The sequence below is a fragment of the Haplochromis burtoni genome, unplaced genomic scaffold (genome assembly GCF_018398535.1).
Source record: "Haplochromis burtoni strain Fernald_Lab_line unplaced genomic scaffold, NCSU_Asbu1 Contig_914, whole genome shotgun sequence".
NCBI classification, from domain to species: domain Eukaryota; kingdom Metazoa; phylum Chordata; class Actinopteri; order Cichliformes; family Cichlidae; genus Haplochromis; species Haplochromis burtoni.
In genome coordinates, this window is record NW_024583275.1 from 38879 (window position 1) to 54306 (window position 15428).

General features: G+C 39.3%; 1 protein-coding gene across 1 annotated transcript; it reads right to left on the bottom strand.

Moving 5' to 3' along the window:
- Positions 1 to 3352: 3352 nt before the first annotated feature.
- Positions 3353 to 6977, bottom strand: LOC102313867 (myelin-associated glycoprotein). Its single transcript, XM_005951018.2, has 9 exons — positions 6872 to 6977; positions 5993 to 6059; positions 5503 to 5910; positions 5109 to 5402; positions 4865 to 4964; positions 4719 to 4754; positions 4592 to 4624; positions 4234 to 4248; positions 3353 to 3745 (listed from the first exon to the last, which is right to left on the bottom strand). Exons 2-8 carry the CDS (start codon positions 6036 to 6038, stop codon positions 4236 to 4238), a joined length of 930 nt encoding a protein of 309 aa, XP_005951080.1. The 5' UTR covers positions 6039 to 6059; positions 6872 to 6977; the 3' UTR covers positions 3353 to 3745; positions 4234 to 4235.
- Between the last annotated feature and the right edge of the window lie 8451 nt (positions 6978 to 15428).

The following is a 15428-nucleotide window of genomic DNA, read 5'->3' on the forward strand; positions in this document are numbered from 1 at the left end:
AGGAGAGGAGAGAGAAAAGCGTGCGCGAGATGCGGCTAGTGTCTACAGAGACTTTTTTCCAATGGACAGTGAGGATAAATCATCCCACGCCCACGGCTGAGTAACAGAGCGTGACTGTGAGGTGGTGCAGCCCTGACTGGTTTGCACTGTTGCCTCGAAATATCCCCAGTTAGCGGCGTGCTAACTTGGCTAATCGGAGTTAGCCATAAAGGCGGACTTCGCTGGATGTCACCTGACCTGCACAGAGTGGGAGGCTACTGACTGCCAAGGCGGGCCGATCAGGTTTGCTGATTAAAAGGAGTAAGCTTGCAGCTCGGCGACCTAAGGGACGGACCTCTCGGCGTGCCGTGAGTGTATTGTGGACAAAAGACTAAGGTTTCCAGGTAGGAGCACCATTTTGTTTTCTTTTAGGACCGTTGGTTCCTACGCACCCTAGCATCGATCCAGGCCTGCACCGAGGGGACTTGGGAAACTGGGTGGTGTGAGAGTGTGTGTGTGTGGGGCCCATTACAGTAAAGAACTGTGTAACTGTTATTATTGTTATATTTTGTCATTGCAAGAGACTTTTTACTTCATTGATTTCAAATTCTAATTTTATTTGTCACGTACACAGTCATACACAGATTTATTGGGTGTTTACCAGTTCATTCAGTAAACCTGCTTGGTTTAAACATAAGATTTAAACATAAGATTTTGTGTCTAGTACTGTTTCTTATCTATAGTTCAAAGTAAGGTAAAAGTGTATCTGTGTTTTATACGTGTGTAAATCAGGGGAACTTTCACTGAGGGCAACTAAGTAAGTTTAAGATAACTAGAACTCAGGGCGTACCCGGCTATAGTGGAGTACACAGTCAGGGGCGCTACATATATATATATCACTGACTTTCAGCTTGTTGTGTTTGTGGATATATGACTGACTTTAATTATTAAACATTCGCACATAAATAAGTGACGTCATATTCAGTATGAATCTTCGCTCCATCTTATTAGGGAAATTCCATATACATAAATGTAAATTTCAAAACTCAACCCCATCATTTAATTTGTTTTTGATTGAAATTGAATATTACTTAAACTCTCTTAAATTAACTTCCAATAAAAAAGGTTTATCATTGATTGAAATTCATTCAGAAATGTTTAACGAATGAGCTGTCACAACTTTCAAGTACAAAGTTGTTATGAAGTCTGTCTCATTCCCCCCCTTTTTTTTCTTTTTTTCTTTTTTTATCCTTTATTAATTTATCCTTCTTATTTCATTGTACTGTATATTGTTACTCTTATTTGCCTTGTATGTCTACTGTACAAACTGAACTGGAATGACTGACTGTTCGCTTTATAAATTCAATAAAGTTTTGGAAAAAAAACCTCTTCGGCCGCTCCCTTCTGCCGTATTTTGAAGCAAAATTATCCACACCCACCGCCGCGCTATGAATTGTGGGATATATGGGACCACGAAGCGTGCAATGGACCACGCTTGATATTTGGGGAAATCGACGGCGCATTTGGAGTATACTTTGGATTGGGACAGCCGTCGTCGCGTGGTGGTGACGTAACCGCACTTAAAATGTGTACTTCAAGCGTGCAGACCCTGAATTGGGACACAGCCTGTGTCTGCCACCCCTGCTCTACGCCTTTGACCAGTTGATAAAAAATGATGGTCAAGCGGCCTGCCCTTCTGTATTTTGTAAAGATTATAAGTAGTTGTAAGTTGATACATTTTTATAAGTTAACAGTTATATTGTGACTGATTATTGTCACCGTCCCTCTGTCCTTGCTGGCTGAACCTGCCATTTCTGTTTGTTTCCCTACATCCCAGAGCTCCCTGTCTCTCTCTCCCTTTTATCTGTGTTTCTGTGTTTGCCTGTGTCCTAGGTTTTGTACAGCGCTGGGGTCTGAGAGGTTCCCTCTCTGGAGACAGCCACACCTGCTGATGATCATACTCACCTGTTCCTGATGAACCGATCACAAGCGGTTGTTGATCAATGGTCATGACAATTTGCATATTAATGATTGTGTTATTGAGTTATTGTGCAAACGTAACATTTATAACAGGAGTCTCAAACTGCAGTCCTCGAGGGCCAGTGTCCTGAGACCTTTCCATGTGTCCCTGTTGCAACAGACCTGAATACAATTAGTAGGTCATTAGCAAGAGTATAGAACTTGACTGCATGGTGAGGTGGCAATTCAGCCATTTGATTAATGTTAAAGCAGCTCATGAATGAATGAACATGGTGCAATAAAAGTACTTTCAGAAGTACTTTTTTCTAAACACCTACATTTACTTAAATTTACTTGAGTAGGGTTAGGGGTTGCCACTTCAGCATGCAGTCAAGTTCTATATTCTTGCTAATGACCTACTAATTGTATTCAGGTCTGTTGCAACAAGGACACATGGAAAAATGTTTCAAGACACCGGCCCTCGAGGATTACAGTTTGAGACATCTGGTTTATAAGGTTGGGGAAACCTGCAGTCCACTGAGACTGAAGAAGTCACTTGGATGAGTGATGAAAAGTTTCTCACACGGAAAACGCTGCATTCAGATGAACAGAATCAACTTTTCATCAAAGTAAATTCAAACTTTTATAAACATTATAAGTGTTTAAATAAACTAAACTACCATGAGTATCAATTTTTCAGAAAAGTTTTAACAAAACTCAAGTAATGTCATCACTCAGAATATAAAGCATGAGCAGGTTTTATCATGAGCATTCTGCAGAGGGTCTGTATACAGGTAACACCGATCAACCAATAATGAAGTAACTACAGTCTAAACAGTTTAAGGTTTGAGTTTCAAGTAGTTAGTTTTCCATTACTCACGACTCTGTTAAGACTACAGATAATCTTTAAATACATCAGATTTTTATAGTAATCTCACTTCCTCCACACAAGTTGACACACACAGACTTATAGCAAGACAAACAATTGTCTCTGTCTTGTGCTGTAGTGGCATCACAGGGCCTGTTTTCAGTAACCCTTCCCTCTTCACAACTGAGTATCTTCTTTTCATACTCATCAAAATCTCCTGATCAAAATCTCCACATTAAAATTAGTTATTACTGTTCGTCTTAAAATATGAGAGATCGCATTTTGATTCTCTTTAAAAGCTTTAAATAGCTCTACAATTAGAATTAAAATCCATCTTTAACTTTAGAGTGTCTTTGTTTCCCAACATTTTCCATAATTTTCCCCTTAATTATATTCATTAATGAAATGGAGTATGAATGTGTGTGAATGCTAGACAGAAAGCACTTAGAAGAAGGTGCTTGCGCGAATGGGTGTGAATGGGTGTGCAAGTCATGTTGTATAAAGTACTTTGAGTGATCCGGGAGAGTAAATTAAATTAAAATTTTACTGAATACTGAAGGTCTTTATGGTTCAAACAATGAATTCAGTCTCAAGACAATTGAAGATTTATTCTTGAAAAATAGGCTTACAGTATTGATACATCTGTTTAGAAAACAGGAAGTGGTGGGCTTACATTGCTACATGCTCAGTTAACATTTCTGGCATAAATCATCTATCATATGATAGTGCATCCTTTCAAGCATGAATACAAAGAGAAAGGATCATACTAGTTAATAAAAAAGGGTAGAAGCTATCTGTTGAAGAAAAAGCTTTTTTATATTACATTTTTGTGGGTTTTTTTAACACTTTTCTAACATATTTTTACTGAAGCTGATATGCAAATATAAAGCAGAATGTAACCATTTGAATTTGGTCCCCTTCTTGATTTCATTTCATTGTCTGAAAAATAAGAAAATACAGGTTTGAAGTATATACGTACGATTTTAAGTTCAAGCAAAGGAACAAGATACAGACACAGAAGGGAACAGGACTATTCTGTTTCTGTCCTTTGATCCAGTAGGCTGGAAGCCTTCAAAGATGTGAGGAATAACAAAGCACGAGACACAAGGAACTTTCAAAAGTGAAAAACAACTAAGAAGAAAAACAAAATGCATAATGTGTCTCTAACTCTACATCAACTTCTAAGACTTTGTAAAATGAAGGGGGAAGCGAAATCAACCAGTGCGAAGAGGACTCCTGCAAACCTAATTCGACACTTATGATCAGACTATTTTACTTGTATTTAATTTTTATAATTTTAAAAAATATGATGAAATCAGGACTGTAAATAATGCTGAAAGGAGCTTTAAGTTCAAGAGAAATGAAATTCAAGAGTAATAACATAAGTAATTAAGCAATAACATAATAAATCTGTCTTCATAGCTCACCTTCAGCGTCTTCCCCTGATGAAACCACAGACAAACAAGAACAGAAAATGAGATATCATTTTAAATTTAGTATCAAAAACAACAAAGAAAAACAAATCTGCCCTGTTGCTTGAAATGACTGTGAGACCATTGAGGCATATGTGCACGGAAAGTTAGTGGTGAAATAAGTGGAGAACCAAAAATCCCTTTGGCCTTTAATCAGAATGGCTTGAATGGTTTAATTTAATTAGAAACGTAATCTTGAAGATGTGTGTGGATGTACAATTCCAAAGATTTTGCAATTAAAAAAAAACAACATACATGCGTATTTAATGCTCCAAACTGTAAAAACAAAAGAAAAGAAACATTGTTTTCTCACCTACGAGATAACCTGGAAAGCCTGTTCCACATGCTGTGATAAATAAAAACAATCATTATATTGTTATCATATATGATGACAGGCTCAGAAACCAACTGCATCTGATCCAAAATATTTTTCTACTTACGTTCCTTCTTGATTTTGAAGCTCTGCAATGCGGTTCCTTAAACAGAACAAAAAAACGTATATTAAAGAGCGTACTGTAGAACTGATGAGAGGAAAAATGTCTCCTCCTTGTTAACAGAAAGCTTGATTCTCTATAAAATGACTCACTTGTATTTTTTTGCCATGAAAATGCAGAAGATGCCAAAGAGCAGAGCTGTACCAATCCCCACTACAGCAGGAATGATGATGTGATTATAGCTCTCAATACCTGGAAATACACAGAATTTATGACATCATTAAGAATGCATACAGTCATTGAAAGATACTTTTAACAGTGATGTTAACATTTTCTTAATCATGCAAAGTTAAGGTGAACCAACATATTGGAAGAGAAGAACTGAAAGGATCTCACGTTTTACATTCAGTGTGAATTTTGAGGAGGATGTTTGCCCTCCATTAAATCCAGCTGTGCATGTCAGCTCTCTGTTGTCATCCTTCTCCTCAGGAATAAATGTCAGGATGGACTGTGTCTCCCAGTTGCCAGAATGAATTAGTCTATGGTACACAATGACCCTTTCTGTCTTCCAGTTCCATGTAAGTGTAGGTACATGGGTTGGACAGGTGTGCATGACTGAACAGATGGCAGTGTAGGGCTCTCCTTGAGTGGCTGCCATTGGCTGAGTCAATGTAGGCTCTGCAGGCTTAGCTGAAGATGAAAAAGGCAGACATAGAGTAAGAGACAAAATGATTTAACAGAAAACTGGTATAGATGTTTGGAATTGGAAGGTGGAAAGTCGGTGACATACTGAGCATGTTCAACTCGACGCAGTCTTCAACAAAGGAGAACATGTCCTTGGTGGGGTCATTGTTTTCTGTTCGCACTAGTTCAACCCGGAAACAGAAAGGGCCATTGTCATGATTTCTAATTTGAGTTATTTCTAAGGTGCAGTTGTTCTGGCCCAGATCTCCCACAACCCTTGTTCGGCCCTTAAAGCTGTCCTTAATCAGTGTAGCATCACTATGAAAGATGTTGTTTCCTTTAGTATCTGGTGTTTTGCCTTTATAGTGCCACATTGCTCTGAGTCTGGAGGAGGGCAGGTTTCCTCCAGTATGGGAGAATGAACATGGTACCACAACACAGGATCCAACCAGAGCGTCAATGCTTTTTACAACAGTGGCCTTCCATTCATCACTGGACACGGAGTTACAGATGGCTGACAGAGAATTAAGCGAATGTCACTTATAAAGGTATAGAGCACTTATAAAACAATTGTAAATAAAAAGCTGGCTCATTACCTGCAAAAATCAGACAAGTTATCATAAACTTTGCCTCTTTGTCCATGCTTCTCCTTTGTGTAACACACTGGAAAAATACATAAACTGAACAAATTAGCAGTCAAAAATGAAGCAACTTGAAAAATATATTAATATGAAATTCAAATAATTAAGATTTTCATATGTATTACTATATATACTCTCTGTATTTTGTCACTGCCTTGCCTCTGTCATTTATATTTTGCCTGTTTTAGTTTTACTTGTATGCAGCAAATCGCTCACTACCCTCAGTAGTTCCTTATCTTTGTATATTTAAAGTCTTTGCCATTTGACATCAAACTGTAAGAGGGTATCAGGGGTTCTTAGAACCTTCAGTGACTATAAAATATAAAAAAATAGACATGACCAGGTCAGAGCTTCAAATCTGGCAGTATCTCTATGCTTTGACATCATTCATTACCTTGAAATTCTTAGTAAGTTGCATAAGCTACAGTATTGCACAACAGTCTTGAGCCACTGTTCATTTCTCTATATTTTGCAAGGAAAATGAGAAATAAGTGCAGATATTTACTAAAATATTTACCAACACATGGAAATACAGCACATAAAGAAAAAACAAGTTTTTGCAATTCTAACAAACTTAAAGTTGATATTTGGTTTGAACACCCTTATTCTCCAAGACAGCCTTTACTCTTTTATGCACGCTTTCTTGTTATTTCACTAAGAAGTCTTAAGCAATAGTTCTCAAGGCTTCTTGAAGGACACTGAATGCTTTCTTTTGTTCCTTCCTCTTTCAATGCCAATTTAGCCAATGTCCAAAGAAAAACTTTGAAAGACCTTCAGAGAACTATTTTTCAAGACTTGTTATCTAATAATCATTTAATCATATAAATATCTTACCTGCTGTCTGGCTGATTTATATAAGGCTGATTTATATAAGGCTACAAAACACTTTAGCAATGTGTCTGAGTCTTTCAGATCTTTACTTTCAAATCCCCCTCAAAGGGACCACCCACTTACCTCTGACTGCAGACAGAAGCACAGCCTTCTAATTGTTTTTTTTTAAAATAAAATATGCTTTTCTTTGTGACATGTTAGTTAGTTTCAGTTCTCCATGAACACTTTATCTCACTACAATAATCTGTACCCTTTTTTCTTCCCAGTTGAACTAAGATAGTGATATCTTAATATGATTCCATATTTTTTTCAAAATATTGTTTATTTGTAAAACACCAAAACATCTGTGGAGAATAGATCAGTGTGCCATGGAGCAAAGGCTCATTTCTGAGAAGTATTACCAGAAATTAATAAGGATACCAACATATTGCACATTACATTTAATATGTAACACATGGATTTTATTTTATATTTACCTTATCTAGGTTTTACTAAACTCTAAATTAATAAATAATAATGGGTGGGACAGTTATTGGTATGCACTATATTACCACACTAGTTTCAAATCCAGTGGCTGGCCAGGGCCTTTGTGTATACAGTGACATGCGCGCCGTGTTTCCTGTGTGACTTCTGCGCCTTTCTTCCACAATCTAAAGACCTGCATGTTAAGTTAATTGGTGATTTTAAAATTGACTTTAGGCGTGAATGTGAATGTGAGCTCAAATGGCTGTTTGTCTCTCTATGTTAGCCCTTTGATAGATGGGTGAACTGTGCAGTTTTCAGCCCACCTCTATCCCCCAATGGATGGAACAATAACAATAACAACAACAGCAATAATAATAATAATAATAATAATAATAATAATAATAATAATAATAATAATAATATAGTCAAAACGTTTCCGATAATTCCAACTCTATCCATTTTGAAGAACCTAAACTTAATTGTCAGAGTGCAATTTTTGCTAATTAAATGCAATTAAGCAACTCATCATCATTTTACTTCCAGAAACAATAAACTTGTCAAACAGACAAGTTTATTGTTTGTTTGACAAACGCAATTTACCTTTTCACTTGTTTAGATTCAATTCAATGTCTACTTTAAAGATATATGTTGTATTTAACTTGTGTTTGTGCCATTTTGAAATGGCACATTTGAACCAGTGAGCTATTTTTGATTTTAGCAGCTCATTGTCTATGCACAGGAAGTGACTGGTTCACTGTGCAAGATCTAATCGTGGAATAAATGCACATGTTCTGTGTGGGTAAATTTGTAAAATCTGACAAAAGCAGGGCAGCTTCTTCCTGTGTTAAAGGAACAGAGTGCATTCAGGTACGTTTGAGGGTGCAATGATATTTTGAAAATATGCATGATGAAAATAAAATAACCTGGAATTAACTCAAAGGCAAAGGAGAAACTTGCCTGTTATCAGCAGATACCCACCACTAAACATATCTAAATACAGTTTGTTGAGTTTCTTCCGCTGATACAAGGCCAACAGTAATTTTTCTATCTGATTTTAAAAGAACTTTGACAACATCTGAACTAATAGTAAAAAATGTATTAATAACTTACTATGCATTTTTTCTCATTTATTGTGTTAAATGCTTGCTTCTGATAAGGCCATAGAGAAAGCAGAACAGAAAATTAGAAAGCGTGTTATCACAAATAAACACTCTATTTCTGGAAGCATGTGGGGAAATTACTGTGAGCCCAGTGATGCACTGGGGTGTGAAAGCTGAAGTTTAAAGTCTATCAGTTATCAAAAACGGCTGCAGCACCCTAACCAAAAAGAGAATGACGTCAAGGTTGTTATTTTTAGTAAAGACAGATCTGTACGTCCTCACATCAACCCAAAGAAACAGTGGTATTCATCTATGAAAAAGTCCCATATGCTAAATGTAATCTATATATTACTGCATAAGTCACATACTCACAACACTGAAGCAACTGAGTGCACACTCAGAGAAAGACTATAAACTGACACTAAAAAATATATTTTGTAGCTGGGCCTCTAGAAGAAATCTTCTTTCATTCTTTTAATTTATTTCAGTATTGCCATAGAGTATTTATATTACATAAAAAGAAAAGGAACACATAGAACTAATTCGTCTTGATGCATGCTCAGTCATCCAGGTAAGTAAATCCCAAAGGTTGATTCTGTTTATCTGAACGTAACGTTTTCAGTGGGAGAAACGTTTAATCACTCATCCAAGTGACTTCTTCAGTCTCAGCTGACTCCAGGTTTCCCCATTCTTATAAACAGTACATTGCATAATGACTGAAACCAGCCCACTGAAGGAACAATGGGCTGGGAGGTCAGTTCCTTAACCTTAATTATGCACATTCTTATAACCATTGATCAACAACCACTGACCAAAACCCACTGATCAAAGACCACTGATCAATGGCCATGCGTATCATTCACAGAGAGTTGGGGAATGGCTGCAATCACAGCATTGTAAGATGGTGAAAGATGTACCCTTAGGCCCCTCCTCGATTCAGAGATGGTCTTTCCCTTTTCACGTAAATGGCCTCCTTGACTCCGCGCTCAAACCAGCGTTCCTCCCTGTCCAGGATGTGTACATCCTCATCCTTGAAAGAGTGTCCACTGGCCTGTAGGTGTAAATAGACTGCAGAGTCCTGGCCTGACGAGGTAGCTCTTCTGTGTTGTGCAATCCGCTTCACCAGAGGTTGTTTGGTTTCCCCGATGTATAAATCCTGGCAATCCTCCTGGCACTTAACAGCGTACACTATGTTACTCTGTTTGTGTCGGGGGACCCGATCCTTGGGGTGGACCAATTTTTGGCGCAGCGTGTTTTGGGGTTTAAAAGCCACAGAGACCCGGTGTTTAGAAAAAATGCGTCTCAACTGTTCTGATACTCCTGACACATTGACACATATGGGATCACTACAGGTTTTCGCTTGGGCAGCGGTTGTCCTTCTCTCCTGGATCAGCTTTCTTTAAGTGCCTTTCCAGCTTTGACAAAAGTCCAGCTGGGATAACCACATTTACTCAGGGCCTTCCTGATGTGCTGTTCTTCTGCCTCCCTGGGTGCTGTGTCAGTGGGGATGGTGTTCGCTCTGTGTTGTAGCGTCCTAATGACACCCAGTTTGTGCTCCAGTGGATGATGAGAATCAAACCTTAAATACTGATCCGTATGTGTAGGTTTACTGTACACGTCAGCTTTTAGATGTCCCCCATTACTGATGGAAATCTCAGTCTAAGAAGGCTAACCTACCACTTTCATATCCTCCCTGGTGAATTTGATGTGTCGGTCCACCGAGTTAATGTGATCCTGGTTTGAGAGCGAAGTCAAGGAGGCCATTTACGTGAAAAAGGAAAGACCATCTCTGAATCGAGGAGGGGGCCTAAGGGTACATCTTTCACCATCTTACAATGCTGTGACTGCAGCCATTCCCCAACTCTCTGTGAATGGTACTCATGGCCATTGATCAGTGGTTGTTGATCAATGGTCATGAGAATGTGCATAATTAAGATTAAGGAACTGACCTCCCAGCCCATTGTTCCTTCAGTGGGCTGGTTTCAGTCATTATGCAAATGTACTGTTTATAAGATTGGGGAACCCTGCAGTCAGCTGAGACTGAAGAAGTCACTTGGATGGATTTCTCCCACAAAACGCCACGTCCAGATGAACAGAAACAACTTTTGGAGATAGAACTAATTCATGAGATTAAAATCAATCATTGACTAACAACTTAAAACAAGTAGCTCCTTATATTTGATTTGGCATACTTTTACAGGAATGCCCTTTCTGACACAAACAGAGAGTGGTGTGTGTCCCCTCGTGATTCCCTATTTTATTGTATGTTTGTCACACAAATATTCCAGATGAACTAATTTAAATATTAGACAAAAATACTACAAAATGCTCTTTCTAAATGACAGCGCTTGTTATTAAGTGGAAAGAAAATTCAAAGCTACATGGCCCTGTGTGAAAAGGGATTGTCAACTAAACCTGATAACTTGTTGGGCCACACATAGCAGGAAGAACTGCAATAAAGTGTTTGTGATAACTGGCATCTGAAATATAAATCTAATACAAAATGTTTCTTGCTGAATTAAAAACACAGTGTGTGTTCTTTAATAATGTAATAATAAAACTACATAATTATAATGATATGTGTATCAGGTAGTTTTTAAAAAAATATATATATATATAAGCCTTTCAGAAAGGCAGAGAAAAGCCCTGTAACTTACTTTAAAACTAAATATGTTTCCCAAAACCGTGAACAGAGCTACAGACCCATGATACCCTTAACCAGGTTGCTAAACCATTCACAAACTTACACCTATGGGCAATTTAGAGTTACCAAATTACATAACCCCTCTAACTGCATGTCTTCAGAATGTGGGAAGGTCAGAGCACCTGAAGAGAACCCATGCAAACACAAAGGGAACATGCAAACTCCACACACTCCACACCCCGTCCCCCAGGGCATGAAACAGGTATGGAGGAGATCCAGGCCCCAGACAGAGGCCCCAGAGTACAAGGACCCAAGGAGGACCACCAAAGGGGCAACCGTGCCACCCTCCTGGGAGAGGGGGTTGCAGTGACGTGCCCGCGGGCTCTGCCGGCAGCCAGCTGTGCCAGAAAGGACCGAGCCCCAGGCCCAGAGGCCTGAGGGCGCCCCACCCCCCAGAAGGGGCCCAGCTGGGCCACAGACGCCAGGCCCCACCAAGCAGCCACCAGGAGTGAGCAGATACTGTACATACATGAGCTCCCAGCCCCAGACACCAAGAACCACCAACGCACCGACGTCTGAGGGCATCAGCCACCGGCAGGGAGTGTGGTGAGGGGAGATAGGTCTCCATACCTTGGAGAGCCGGAGATGTTCCCAGAGAGGTGGAGTCCAAGACCCAACCTGACATATAGACACAGACGAACAGGCACACACAGGCACAAACATGCATTCCCATCCCCATATACACATAAGCAAATATTCGGCACTCACCCGACGTGGAGACAGACAAATAGACATTGTACCCAACAATCACACTTCCAATAAACTTACTCTATATCTCAGGTCCAGGTACCCCTGCCCCCAGAGGGGCAAACCGTACCTAGACCCAGGAGATGTAACTAGGGCTGGGTATCGTCACTGATTTCTAGAATCGATTGGATTCCGATTCACAAGGTCCTGAATCGATTTGATCCACGATTCAATTCGATTCAATTCTATTTGTATCTGGGAATTTTTTCCTCAGACAGTGAGAAATATTATAATTCAGATCAGTACATTTACATATTTTTGTATCTATAAAAAGGAAGCTGACACTTTCCAGACTTTATCAAAGGTGTAAGCATCACAGCAGATGCCTTTGTGTAGCTGAAGATAAAACACAGAAAAGCATGAAGGTGATTTTCCTGGCCTGGGATTTTATAAAAATATTCTGCAGTACATCAAAAACGAAAGAAAACCATTAATCAACTTATGAACATTACCTCTGAAGTTACAGCAGTTTTATTAGAGACACGGCTAAGCGTTTTGCCTTTTGTATAATTTAAAAAAGTTTAAATTTGTTCAGAAGCCTGTTGAACGGCAGAAATTAGGTTTTCTTTTTGGAAGTAAGTAAAAGGAAAAAAAAAAACATCGGCCGACAGCACTGTAAATAACTGTAGTCTTGTGCGTAACAAGCAAGCGAATAATGCAGAAAACAGATTTCGGGGATAGACGGGAAACTGTTCTTGAAGTACACTGAGAAAGAGAGAGAGAGCTGTGCATGAAGTGTGATTTTATTGTGGTGGAAGCAAAACAGCAAAAGTCAGAGGGAATTCATGACGATGTGAAGCTTAGTTTGGATCTTCTTTTGCTGCTGGTTCAGTCAATATTGTTTGGAGAGAGATAAAACTAACAGCTTTAGAATCAGCGCAAAAAGGGCGTAAACACAAAGCGCGGACCCGCCGAAACATCAGAATCAGCGAGCTGTCGGCTTTCAGGCCTGAATTTGTCCGTGCTGTCGGGTGAGAAAGGCGACATCTCACTGATTCTGATCCGCGGGTCCGCGCTTTGTGTTTACGTCTTTGTGCAGAAGCCGTGTACCTGCTCTCATTTACTGTTTTAAATGTTTGGTGGTTGTCAAAATTTTGTGACGTTTCACCTGAGATTCTGGAATTTTGGGCAAAATACATTTATATTAAAAAATCGATCCAGGATTTTAATGAATCGATATCACGTTATCCAAGCCAGAATCGATTTTAATCGAGGAATCGATTATTAAAACCCACCCCTAGATGTAACCCTTTTCCCTGGGGTGGAGGCAAGCAAACCGCCACCTTCTCTTCAGTAACAGGAAGGCCCCGCATCCCAGACCCCAATCTGACCGCCAACACCTCCTCCCAGCCCCTCAGCCCCGATGGTTAACAGAGAACGGGGCTGAGAGAAGACCCCAAACTTCCCTCCGACCGCTCATATGTAGTGTTCCTGCGTGCTGTTCTAAAGTGCATTTAAAACACAGGAGGGCATGGTGCTTCCTGCCAGAGAGCAGCACGGCTCCTCCCGAAAACCCTCAGTGTCTATATGCATTTAAGATTGAAGGTTGGTCACCAGCCCCAGAGGTGGGTTTGAATACAAAGACCATCCTCTGGACGCTGTATAACTTGTCCACCCCCAAGGCCCTGTATGTATGTGTTATGAGAGTATGAATATGAGTATGATAAGACGATTTTTAAAATTTCCCCTTTTGGAGAACAGTTATTAATGTCTGGCATATTTAGGTATATAGAACCAGATATTTTTTAATAAACAAGATAACAACATAGACCACAAGTTCCCAAAAAGATAGCCATCAAAGGTAATGAAAATAGAGGGTCTACATGATTTTGAGCATCCAACAGCTCTCCAAATTGAAAAAATATTACCTTCAATTTTAAAAGCCTGCTGCAAGTGCAAAAAAAAGTGACATATGCTGGAGACATAAGAACTAAAGATGGCTCCAGTCCAGTTCATGCAGTTTATGTAACATCATCAGGGAAATGTCTGTTTTTAATAATTCATTTCTTAATTTAGGTTATAGCAGCTTCATCAGTTTTTAGTTCCAGATTCTGTCTTCTCAGAAATTTAGCACAATACAAGTTACAGTTAAATTCGATGACTTTTTTTCTGCTTGCCTGTGAAGCCTCCAGAACAGAATTGGGTTGGTAGCAATCACACTTCGGAAAATTATGGGATAAGTGACAGCTGACCCTGAATCATCACGTAGTTCTGCTGAAATAAGCTTTTCACTATTTTTCTCTAATAGTGTGTCTTTCACATCCTGTTTCTCTCTGTGTTCGCTTCTATTTTCTGTCACCCCAACAATTGCAGATGACTGCCCCCTCCAAAAGCCTGGTTCTGCTGGAGGTTTCATTTGGTTAAAAGTGTTTTTTCCTTACCACTGAAACAGATCAGATTCATGATAGTCTATATAACTGTCTATTTGTTCCAGTCTATACAACACATGAGGGACAGTTTGGTTGTGTTTGTCCCATATCTACTTCACATTGCACATACTTTACTGCTATTGGATCTAGAACAGAATGTAGACCCAGGAACATGGATGAATTTCAAGATGGCTGCTGAGATGAAAAGTTCAAAATAAGATTTAAAGACCTGATTTAAAGATTTAAAGCCCATCGGTGCACAGCTGGCAGCTGTGGCTACAACTGTAGCTTGCCTCCACCAGTGTGTGAATGTGAGAGTGAATGAATAGTGGAATTGTGAAGCGCTTTGGGTGCCTAGAAAAGCGCTATATAAATGCAATCATTACGTGGCATGTCTCATTCCTTGGGGAAGACCATTCAGTTTCATCACTTTTTGACATCTATATTTCTCACCTTGCAGACTTGCAGTCACTCTCATCCTTGTCTTTAAACTGACTTTGTGACTTCGGTTAAACAATACTGCTATAGCTCACCTGGTTGAGCAGGTGATCTGTTGTGAGCTACAAATTGATGACCTCTGTTCTATCTAATACAGACAAAAAGGTTTCCATGAACTCCTCCTATTTCAAATCTTTGTCTATACTAAAATCACTGAGATTATCTGAGTAGAGAATCTTTTTGCTATCTTAAAGAAAATAAGGAGCAGCACATGCAAAGCTATTTATTTGTTGGGTCTCAACCCTGATTTTCACCAAGAATAGAAGGTAGAAAGGAGGAAAATATAGAATACCTCCTGCAAAAAAGAGGGTAAACTGTGCAGGCAGGTATAGCTGCTTGTAATCTAGCAGTGTAGAAACCTTTTGAGGGAAAGCAGGAGCAACAGAGAAAACACATACACATGTACAAGCAAATACCCACCTCTGTCATCCCACACACACAAACATCAGGCCACACAGGACGAAGATAGACTGAAGGGCCACAGCACTTCCCCACTTTTACAGACAGAGAGTACAGCAGACCTGAACAATGTTTGTATATTATTACTGCATCTGTTCTAAACATAAAATGAGCCAAAGGCAAGGAATTTGAGCTTGTAATAACAATAAATTGCATAATTTTCCTTTTGGTAAACACTTAAAATGAGTGACTTGTAATGATGTTGTCCTATTACAGTG